The following is a 12,360-nucleotide window of genomic DNA, read 5'->3' as shown; positions in this document are numbered from 1 at the left end:
TGAACCTACTTGTAACCACAGCTATACATTGAACAATACTTTGATCTGAAAAATAACTAAGTCTGGTTATCTTTTGATTTACTTTAGAGTTCATCATGTCTCCAGTCCAAAAATGTTTACTCCATCAGGAACGGGGTACTATCATGAATTTCTTATAAGTATGGCATATGGCAAAACAGTCCAATGTATAGAGAATTCTTCAATTTATGTAAGTAAACTTTTTGTATCAATTAATTTAACATTATCATGGTCTGGATTAGTAGGTTATAATATTAGATTTAATTTAATTTAGATGTAGTTTATCGTGACAGACTGATATCGTATTACGACTCAGTGAAAACCAGAGAGCCAGGGGCAGTTAACTTATTCTGATCTGGAACTCAGCCTTTCACGAATCGAAACCGAAACTTTAAAGTCTCACACTGATTACTTTATTTAAAAACCCATCTGTGTATTGTGGAAGAGACTGATGTTTGAAATTTTACTTTCGATTTGATAAATAATTTCCATATTTAATAAAATGGCATTGGTATGTGTTTGTTATGTACTGTTATGTATGTGATCAGAAATTATTCTCCAAAGAAAAACTATTATGAATGCATCGGGTATCCTTTATGTAAATAACAGCTAGATATTACAAAATAACCGGTCGAATTATTAAATCTCACACTTAATAGTATAGAAGTATACAACTAACTGAATGAAATCTTTCGTTAAGAATTTAAACAAAATTGTATAGCTATACAGAAAATATGAGTACTGTATTCTAGTGATAACTTTTGACAACTGAATCTATACATATAATGTGTGAATCATACAATATTTAATTCTAGTTAATTCTTGAATGTTCTATTGAATGTATGTGCATCTATTTCCATCTTTGAATCAGGTTGTTTATTCTTTTGGCCTCTTGAATATAAAATTAACAGTTAGTGTTTATTGGACTGTAGTTAGGTGTTCATTTTGTAATGTACTCTACTCTAGTGTTTTTGTTAGCAACTTTAGGAAACGTTAATAAATAAACTGTTACTATGGCATCTGAAATCGCTAATTATAGATCAAATGAAATTAGCATCTAAATATCCATATATAGAGCGATAATGAAATAATCAAAACTGTTCAAATAATCGTATACACTATAGTTTTCTATTGTTCAAGAATCTAATTTCTTTGTAGGGAATTTCCCAAGTGAACTTATAATGTCATGTTTTGTTGCTAACTGGTAATTGGTAACAATCGATAGAATGTTTTGAACCTAAGTTTCATGATGGTTGATACTAATCAACAATGTTGTATCTATGATCTTCGAAGACCTTTTAACATGGTGACAACTGATTGGAAAATATATTTTCGAAAAAAACCTACACTACTCTATGAATAAATAAATTTACAATGTTTATCTTAAATTAATGAAAATCACCAATAATACTTTCCAGTTCAATAGTTTGTATAATACTGATTCTATGTAAATATTGAATAAGATAATGATTTTACAAGCTACAGTATATAATTTTGTTTTCACAAGTTGATTTTTTGAATCTGATATAAATTAAAGGTAATTTCCATTACAGTCTGATATAATTTGTAAAGTCGATAAAATCTGCTAAGTATTAAAAAACTATTGTTAGTAAAGATGGATATTGGCTAGTAGTGGAATCCATAACACGCATTTCGTCCTATTTGAGACTCGTTGGCTAGATGTACCTGTATCCAAGAATTGATGTTCCTCCAGAACTTCAACCCAGTAATATTCGTTTCAAATGCCATCACGTTATTCACTTAGATACTGAGTCCTGATAGCCTTAACTGTTCTAATTTGTTTTTGAAGTTGAAGAGCCACATTGAAGATCCATGGTCAATTTTAACTAAGAGATAAATATTTGATTTCTTTGACTATGATTTTTGTTATCATAAGTGATAGCTTTCAGCACGATCATATGACGCTTTTCAATCCATTTTGTCATAAGAGAAAAGAGAATCACTTTTAATCGATGTACTGTTTTCATATATGATTGAGTTTCTCAAATTGATTTTGACCTAGTTATAGGAATGACTTTACAAACAACACACTTTCGACTTAATAAATGGATTATGTTTCACACACAAATTATTACGTTCTCTTATTACCTACTTAGGTGGTCATCTTGTGTAGATTTATGCGAATTTGATGTTAGTATTTATGAAGAGCTGACAATGATAGTGAACTATGGTAAAGTAACAGCAGATGTTACACAATAGCTTAGTCTAAACTGCCGATATCAACCTCCTTAGTCGTTACCTACATCCATTCATTATAAACCAGTATGCAAATAATCTCATCATGGACTGATTATCTAACATAACTTATTTTACTAAGCAAAATAGTTCAAAAGTGTAAGGCTCATTGAAAGCTGTAAAGGTTTAGAGTCTAATTCCTCATAGGGCTCAATGGCTTAACAATCCTGTTAAGTCTTAAACCTGAAAGTCATTGGCTGTCCATTTCCTTTTATCATTTAATGGTATTTCTATAGGTGTAACAAGAAATCATTATGTTGCTCATTTTTACAAGAATAAAACAAATAAAAACAATTTTTCAATCATTTGAAAGTTCTAGACTATAACTTAATTAAGCAAAGATGAATAGTGGCTAGCATTGGAATCCAAGACGCGCGTTTCGTCCTACTTAGGACTCGTCAGTGAACACCAACTCTGGGATGCAGGTATATCCAGCTGACAAGTCCCAAAAAGGACGAAACGCGAGTCTTGGATTCCACTACTAGCCACTAGCCATCTTTGCTTAAAAAGCTTGTGACTTAAAGCTATATCGAGGCAATCCTCACAGGATTCACATATGCCAACATAAGACTGATCGATTGCAGTCCTAAGTAACGATAGGAAGATACGTGTAAAACAACACCATATGAATTTATAACTTAACTTATTACAAAAACGTTTATTGATGCACATTTTGAGTTGTTTAAATTAATAATAGAAAAATCACATAATCAAACATTCGAACACACATTTTTTTTACATTCTAAAATGTATTTATCAAATGAAGAATTTTTTTCATATATAATTCAAAATCAATAATTGAATTTGGTGATTATTGAATGATTATAATGGTAGTTTCTAGAGTGTTTATTTTTCTCTATTGTTTTATTTCTTAATTTTCTTACCTTATTTTGCCTAAACTTCTATTTTATACTGACCATTTGTATTCGCTTTAAAAAAAATTGGTAATTGAATTGTTTGTATTAGTGTGTTTATAATGAATGGTGGGAGGGGGGTTAGTGAATTTTACATATATTTCGATTGACGGGTAAATTGATTGAAGAATACAGTATTTTCTTAATCTACTGACCAATCACTAGATTGATAATCAATAATATATTGTCTAGATCTTAATGTTGATTTTTTCCCCACCCATTTATATTTATAAAATAAATGGTTCGATTTAAAAGAGGTCAGTTAACCGTATAGACATTGTTGAGAGTAATCTAGCTCTATAACAGTTCCTTCATTGATATGCATGATGATGGAAATTGATTTATGTATACTTTTAAGGTTGACTTATGTAGGTTTGAATACTTAAATAAGTAAACTTTTTATCGTAAATCCGTGACTCTTACAATTTCAATTCTATAAATTTATAATCTTTAAGTGAATTCACGAGGATTTACGGTAATTTGAGTTTATTTACGGTCTATTTGGACCAGATAGACTGGTTCTTTGTGTAGTTACTGTTAGTATACAATTAATTTGCTTAAACTATCATTAGTGTATACATGCGGATACATAATATTGTTACGATTATCAATTACCGTTTATTATGAGGTTATATGTATTATTAACAGTTTCCTCGATGTGGTTATAACGTGAATCGCACATTACAGTTTACGTAACATAGATGAACTGTTTTTTTATGAGATGATGATTTGTAGGTTAAGAGGATTTATTTAGTGGTACTTATTTCTCCATACTGATTAGCGTTTTTTTAGCGAGTTAGTGTCAGTATTCATCCACAATGAACACTATGGATCATTGTGGAACAATCAGATGAATGGAATTCATCACTCTACATCAACTTCATTGAGTACGACAAAGCATTTGATAGCGTGGACAGGACAACACTATGGAGGCTTCTTTGACACTACGGCGTGCCTCAGAGGGTAGTCAATATCACACGGAATTCCTATGATGGATTAAACTGCAAAATCGTGCATAGAGGACAATTGACAGGCTCGTTCGAGATAAAGACCGGTGTCAGGCAAGGTTGCTTACTCTCACCTGTCCTCTTTCTCCTGGTGATCGACTGGATTATAAAGACGTCACCACCTGAGGGGAAGCATGGGTTACAGTGGACAGCCGGGATGCAGCTGGACGATCTAGACTTCGCAGATGATCTGGCCCTTCTATCCCAAACGCAACAACAGATGCAGGAGAAGACGAACAGTGTGGCAGCAGCCTCAGCAGCAGTAGGTCTCAACATACACAAAGGGAAAAGCAAGACTCCCCGATACAACACAGCATGCACCAATCCAATCACAATTGACGGAGAAGATTTGGAAGATGTAAAAACCTTAACATATCTGGGCAGCATCATTGATGAACAGGGTGGATCTGATGCAGATGTGAAGGCGCAGATCGGCAAACCAAGAGGAGCATATTTACAACTGAAGAACATCTGGAACTCAAAGCAACTGCCAACCAACACCAAGGTCAGGATTTTCAATACAAATGTCAAGACAGTTCTACTGTACGAGGCGGAAACCTGGAGAACTACGAAAGCCATCATCCAGAAGATACAAGTGTTTATTAACAGCTATCTACGCAATCGCAGCTTCCGCTGTATAAATCATATATTTCAAATATACGCAGTTTATATACAAGCAAATCAGACAGCACCACACCATAAAACAGAAAATAACAATTATACAAGATCAAGTCAAAAGTGGCTGTGAGTGTGGGAGGCTGAAACTAATAGAACGAGAATAACTAAGCATGTTAAATCGTATAATAGTTAATAAGTCATTTGAAAGCTTATGATAAAAGGAATATGAAAATGCATATAATCTAGTGACTTAATTATCCAATAAGAATGTACGTAATAATAATCCATAAACAATTCTTAGCAGTTACCATTCATTTATTCTTCATTAGGATATAACATATATTTTTTCTGGATATCACTAGTGCAGCATTGTTATGATACATGCCTCTCTAGAGATTGGAATCTATCTATACAGACCATAACAGATAACCTTGTAAAACAGATGTGTTTATACGAGGTTAACGCTGAGTCGTGAATCAATGTCTCGATTGAAAAAATATCAGATAAACAATCAAAAGTCCCGCCTTGTTTTTATACGACTTTAAGTTATAATATTATAAATCGGGGGAGGGAAAGAGGGAGGGGAAGAGGTATCTATGGGATGTTTGTGTGGTCCTGAATATGGCGTTAAACTAATGGTTTCCGTATTTGGACTCAATGTTAACAAGGATTTAATTATTTTCTTGTTACACTTTAGGTTCAACGTGCATTCCATTTTTCTATCAGTTTAATTTTTTAAATGTTTATATATATATATTAGAATATTTTGGGTGTGTACACTGTTCAATAAATTTGGGAGGTCCCGTAATCAGGAATCGTTATTTTTAAAATTTATTTTTACGTTTGTTTGCTATTCCGTAATTCACAGTTATATGTTCTATTGTATAAATATACATATAAAAAACTCGACAATGGCATCACATTTATTGCTTAACGAGATCGGGCTTCAACTTTTAAAAATGAACTATTAAATACATCAAGTTAGTTAGATAATTGTAGACATCTCTATGCGAAATGAAACTTTGGACTTATTATTTTAAATAAGTTATTTCAAGGACGGAAGTCATTGTTTCACTTGCTATGAAAGTATTTATTGGGATCGAAGGTCTTGAGCTTGAGATTGGTAGGATCATGAAAGCGTCTCATAATAGTACGGAACAAAAGTTTAATGCTTCTTCGGTTTTAATGATTTTTTTTAGGTCGGTTCATGATATTGAAAATATTTGATAAACTAATTTTACTACTTAATAATTTTGAGTAGCACGAAAATATCTGAAAATTAGGTGTGAAATATTGTTAGAGCGTTTGCAACCTTATACCTTAACAGTTGTTTAGTTCATGAAAAAGGGACAGAAGATACTAATTCACTGATGAAGCCTCTTGCGAAAAACGATTTTTTTGAATGCTTTTATGTTGCAGAATCCTTATGTAACGTCATTGCAACTAAATGTTTTAAAATCAATTTGATTGACTCCACTTGTCATGATATCATTAAAACTTACACCTGACTCTGGTAGACAAACGGTTTTCATTAAATCAGAAGACCTTCAAGTATAAGTTTGAATATCGAATGAGTATTGTGATAGTCAACGAAGAAACTGACTATTTTTAAAAATATAAGCTGATGAATTAATAATGAGCACATAAGAATATCATACTGATCAATAGAACAAAAGTTCTTCAATGTGATTTTGTATTTATTTGTTATTATTATTATTTTAGGTTAGAAGATTAAAAAAGAGAGAATAGTTTTATGATTTTAATTTAAGAACCAATTATTTGTAAAAATGAATTATACGGTCTGAACACAATAGTTTTCATTTGATAAATCCTTTATAATTACCAATTTAAGTGTCAGTCAGTCAGTCAGCTAGAAAGTAGGCACGTATATGCGCCGGCCCAAGTAGCCACATATCATTAACACAAGAAGGTTAACACCGAATTCATAAAAGCAGTTACTTCAATGCTACCTTGACGTGGTGGTCGGGCATGCATATCGTAATGAACCAATCGAGCTAAACTGGCTTGAACAATCGTTCCTTAAGGTCCTACCATGACACACAGGTCGTTTGGTGAGCTGTAAGACTAATAGCAGCAAATCCAAGATCCGAGGGTGAAGTCTTACTGCTTACTGTATAGAGGTGTGACAGTAGTTAGGCGTTTCATCCAGACAACCAGCATTACAGCGATGTTGGTGGTGGGGTTAGAAAAGGTCGACTCTAAAAATGCACACCTCACCTTATCTCACGCATATCCGTCTCCGGTGTTAAGGACGCAACAAATATGGAGCTAACACGGAAAATACTCACGAGAAGGTCATGTGTGACCGACCTTAAGCAGTTATCACTTGGGCACTGTGGATACACTCTCAAGTCACTAAGACCATCCCTAACCTAATTTCCCTTTCATTTGCCTCTAGATGAACCCTTCTTTGGTGTGGGTGGCCGGGAAGTGGTGATCGCCCTCTTATTTTTGACAGCACCCAAGAAAATTAAGTGATAAGTTGAAATTCAATTGACTATTTATATTGAATAGCAAACTCTACAATAAGTTTGTAATCAAGACAACATATATATAATTACCATTTAATTTTGAAGTTTCGTTGTCTGAGGAAAAGTACATACAACCGACAGTTTGTTTTGCCGAACCTATTCTTGAATCTTGTCCTGGTAATGTTGTTTCGTACGAAGAATGAAGGCTTTACGATTAAATCGTTCAGCTCAGAGAACAAAACTTCACCAAAATTGTCCATCTAAGCTACAAATCTTCCACATTATTGTTTAATTCCTATTCTTTGATCTAAAATCTCCAAGAACAATACTGTGACATAGAGCCTTTAATATCGTAATTAAATTGCCAGGAACTGTTATTAAAAGAAGGTTGAGTTCTTTGAAATCTGTATTGGAATGAGTGTTTTAGTGTTTTAGGCTGTGAGACATTGAACTCGATATATGAGAGAATTGGTTTTTAGCCTGTCTAAAACATTAGATAATCTCAATAACAGCAATTACTTAGATAGTTCTATACACCGAATCCTAATTACATGCTAGCCACTCAAGTCCTATTGTTTGAGATTTTATCAATGAGTTGTACACTAAAAACTGCACTATACTAAATGCTAATAAATAAACGAACTATTAACAGGCTAAGTTGATATGTGGAGTTTACTTTAAAAAGTATTCATGTAACGAATGAATCATTGAAGAAAAAAGGGTGTTCGAATATGTAACTACGCTACCACTCAGAAGTAATATCTCTGAAAAGATAAAATAAGCAGGGATATGTTGCAACAAAGAAACAAGTTGTCAGTTAACCGAACTTAGGGACTTGTTATACATACCTAAAACAATACTACTATACTCAATATTATTATGTTTTGCTGAATTCAATACTTAACATACTGATTTTCTACAATAAATATCGTGCAGATATGATGTATTGATTGATTATCTCGAGTAGGTATTTTTCATAGTAGGTGATAAAGATATTATCAGTTGTAAACTTTTACATTAATTGTCTTATTACTTGTAAGTAGTAAAGAATGAAATGACTTTAGTTTGTCATTTTATTAGTATAATAAGAATTTTCCTCAGTTTTACTGGTGTAAATTCAACATTGTATTCTCTTTATTTCTATCAAAGGATCAACATACCGTGAATGCTTCAATTTGTCGACATACGAGGTTTGAGGCTTCCGATCAAAGGCGTACAAAAACATACTCAAAACCAACAAGGTATGTAATTAGTGACTAAATATTGTTTTTATCTATAATGATTGGTGACCTGATAATTTAATAAATTTCTGCATGAGTCAAATTTTCAGAATTGCATATATTTTTATGAAAATTTCCCTTAGATTTCTTTCAGCTTTAAATTTAACAAAATCGATGATATTTTTATATTCGGTATACGACTAGCGGTGGAATACAGAATGAGCACTTCATCCTACTTGGAGCTAATTAACTAAATGTACCTATATCATAGTGTTGATGTTCACATTCAGTTTTGGATTCAGTGCGTCCAATTTTTCGCTCATTCATACAGTAGTTCTAGATAGCCACTAATTAGTTTAGTAGTTATGAATGTATTAGTAAATATGTCCAATTCCTCGTTGTTAGTATACAGGACTGCAGTTGATAAGTATTTGTTAGTTAATGTTGATCCTGAGAAAATTTTTTGATGACCAAGTTATTATACGAGTCAATTTGCAACAGTGAAATGAATTTGGCGGATTTTGTGTGCAGTTAAAAGCTACTTGATGGTAGATTTTAAAAAAACTATGTTGGGAATTAATTATGCTTTCTACTGTTTTAAATAAACTCTTTCGTTGTTGAAATTTTAAGAAAGGTCAGCTAAGAGCACCAAATTATTGTTCTAACTAATGGAAATATTTTAGCCGATGGACATTGGAACGGTTAGTGATACGTTTATCGGAGTCATGATTATTCATATAATTGTTAGATGCATTGTTTTATTCATACATCCAAACAATATTTTATGACGATGGCTTATTTTACTGTCCTATCTTAAAATTAGTAATCATTTCGTTATTATGGTAATTTTAGACTAGCTGATCGCCTTATTCGTATGGTGCCCAGTAATGTGACACTAGACTTTTGGCAAGAAGTAAACAAAAATTTGACAAAGGCAGGCTGGATGGAAGACAGTAAGTGTATTTACCCTTTTAAACTGAGTAATAATAAAATGATCAGATTTGTATGCAGAACTTATTATGAAATGTAAACGAAAGTGCTAATGCATGTCGTAACTGTATCCAATTAATACTATTCATAAATTTTACTGAATTTTAACTGTATTTCTTCAGGTTGTTTTAAAATCTGATTGGTTATACAGAGAACTTCTTATCAAAATTAAAATCATTCCCAAAACTTTCCAGAACTGATAAATCTATTAAAATAGATGTTGTTCGTGTCATTCTTTAAAACGCTTGTTAGTCATATTAATTAATGTTAGCTTCTGTATTCACGTTTTAAGTATAAAACAGTATGAATATCTGGTTTGTACTTTGAATCCCGGTTCATATACTATTATGGTGTAAACCATTATATATCAGTATCACTAATCATCACGTGGTGGTCGGGCATGCATATCGTAATGAACCAATCGAGCTAAACTGGCTTGAACAATCGTTCCTTAAGGTCCTACCATGACACACAGGTCGTTTGGTGAGCTGTAAGACTAATAGCAGCAAATCCAAGATCCGAGGGTGAAGTCTTACTGCTTACTGTATAGAGGTGTGACAGTAGTTAGGCGTTTCATCCAGACAACCAGCATTACAGCGATGTTGGTGGTGGGGTTAGAAAAGGTCGACTCTAAAAATGCACACCTCACCTTATCTCACGCATATCCGTCTCCGGTGTTAAGGACGCAACAAATATGGAGCTAACACGGAAAATACTCACGAGAAGGTCATGTGTGACCGACCTTAAGCAGTTATCACTTGGGCACTGTGGATACACTCTCAAGTCACTAAGACCATCCCTAACCTAATTTCCCTTTCATTTGCCTCTAGATGAACCCTTCTTTGGTGTGGGTGACCGGGAAATGGTAACCGACCTCGTACCATTAACAGCACTCAACATCACTGTACATTATTTTTATACACTTCAGAATCATATAACCTGTACTCCCTATTCACAATTGATTGATCACTGGGTGGTGATCAATCTCATGCTTGTCTAGTCCTTAATAGTGCAGATCGAATGCTATCGATCATGTTGCAATGTGGCCACCAGTCTAGGTGACTCGACACTGCGGGCACTATGTATTGAGATTAGATGGTGGTTGGAGGTAGTCAGCAGGAAACCCTGTCCCGGGTTTCGTGCTACTTGGCACTCGTCAGCAAGGTGTACCTGTAATCTTGAGGGAACTGGTGCTCCCTGACGGATTCGATCTCGTGTCACCCAGCTTCACAGTCAGAGACGTTACCACTGAGCTATCCGAACCGTGACTAACCTCCTGTAGGACTGAGATGTAATCACAATTGATTGATCACTGGGTGGTGATCAATCTCATGCTTGTCTAGTCTGTACTCCCTATTAAATTATTGAGATCAGAATATAAAATGATGAATGTTAGATATATCTAAGATTTTAAATTATTCATTTAATTACTAATTTAATGTCCATTAAATATCTAAATGTTATTACTACATATTACATTGTAACTAATCAACATGTTCATTAACCGGATAACTTGTCTGTTTTACCCACTTTAATCACTGTCATAGAATGAAAAATTCATTCAATACCTGTCTACTCTATCACATATATATGTATACATATACATACACTCATACACTGAAAAAAAGAACAATACTAAATGATCTCATAGGTAATATTTAGACAAGTAAAAGTACAATCAACAGACTAGTTATTTATGTACATAATTAATTCTCAAGAGTGAATTCCTACAGACAATTTAAATCACATATGCATATTTTATAAGGTAACTTTTTTTCTTCTTTTTTTTATTATTATTTCTTCCTGAAAATATATTCATCATTTATTGTGAATTTCATTGACTATTTAAATGGGGTTTTGTTTTTGTATTCATTTTGTTTTAATCAACTTGATGGAATTGCTTCAGTTTCTTCTTCTTTTTCTTCTTCTTCTTTTAAATTGTCATATTTCTTTTCTTTCGATAAAACATGGTTTATCCAATGTCTTTTGTTTTATTTTCCATTTACCTTCTTATAGAATTCGGTAACGATTTACATTATATATTTGCTTCTGATGAGTAAGTTTAAAAGAAAGTTGGATTTTATTTAAATTTCTTAAATATTGAACTATTTCAATTCTTTCTCTCCTTATAAAAAAAAACCTGAATGTTACATAAGAATAACACTGTGATATGTTTTATTTAATGATCAAGATCTATGATCCGTTGTTTTGTAATTCCAGTTAGAGCATTATTATCTTTTAATGTACCGAATAAGAATGAGTTTAATTTTACTAATTAACAAGTATTTAATTCAAAGGCTTCATTAACTACTGAAACGAATCAAAATGAAATTGATATATCAATGTTATGACTTGAATTAAATGTTGATTACTACTAATGGTACAATGTTTACTTTGATTGCTTAATAATTAGCATTTGCTAGTTAATACAACGGTAAGAGACTGCTATCCCAATACAAGAAAGAAAAGAGGACTGTAGAAGTGGATTGAATTATTCATGAGTCACTAATTAAATCATATCCAGAAGTACAAATTATACATTATTTTAAATGTTTTAGTCAATAAATTAATTTGAATGAATGAAATGAAACTTAATGTGAATCAATAATCGAATGTACGTATAGAATTTGCAAAATCAATAATTTAACTAACTTACCTAAGAGACATAACTCATCTATAAATTATTAATTTGTTTCTTTGTTACCATCTACTAACATTGTAAATCTGAATTAAGCAATTATTTGTCAAATAAAAATTTAGCTTTTAAATTTCAGTTTTATGTGAGTCAATAAAATTTTTATTTATTTGGCTAAAAGAATATGAGGAATAATGAAGAGTGGACAGA

General features: G+C 32.5%; 2 protein-coding genes across 5 annotated transcripts in view; both read left to right on the top strand.

Moving 5' to 3' along the window:
- Positions 1-12,360, top strand: part of ELAPOR1 (Endosome/lysosome-associated apoptosis and autophagy regulator 1) — a 65,912-nt gene that overhangs the window by 32,778 nt on the left and 20,774 nt on the right. For 3 of the 4 annotated variants that reach the window (XM_035729849.2, XM_051216065.1, XM_051216067.1), the window contains 4 exons: positions 88-208; positions 8,455-8,546; positions 9,378-9,478; positions 11,532-11,571. In XM_035729849.2, the coding sequence (XP_035585334.2) occupies positions 88-208; positions 8,455-8,546; positions 9,378-9,478; positions 11,532-11,571 (354 nt within the window). Of the gene's footprint in view, positions 1-87; positions 209-1,176; positions 2,944-8,454; positions 8,547-9,377; positions 9,479-11,531; positions 11,572-12,360 lie in introns of those variants that run through there. The other variant, XM_051216066.1, reaches the window with a different exon arrangement.
- On the top strand, positions 3,018-10,764 carry LAMC1_33 (Laminin subunit gamma-1). The gene is made up of 2 exons (XM_051216068.1): positions 3,018-6,954; positions 10,068-10,764. Exon 1 carries the CDS (start codon positions 4,353-4,355, stop codon positions 4,941-4,943), a length of 591 nt encoding a protein of 196 aa, XP_051066625.1. The 5' UTR covers positions 3,018-4,352; the 3' UTR covers positions 4,944-6,954; positions 10,068-10,764.

This window comes from Schistosoma haematobium, chromosome 4 (assembly GCF_000699445.3).
Source record: "Schistosoma haematobium chromosome 4, whole genome shotgun sequence".
In the NCBI taxonomy this organism is placed as follows: domain Eukaryota; kingdom Metazoa; phylum Platyhelminthes; class Trematoda; order Strigeidida; family Schistosomatidae; genus Schistosoma; species Schistosoma haematobium.
Note: the sequence above shows the minus strand (reverse complement) of the source record. Positions and strands in the feature narration are given on the sequence as shown.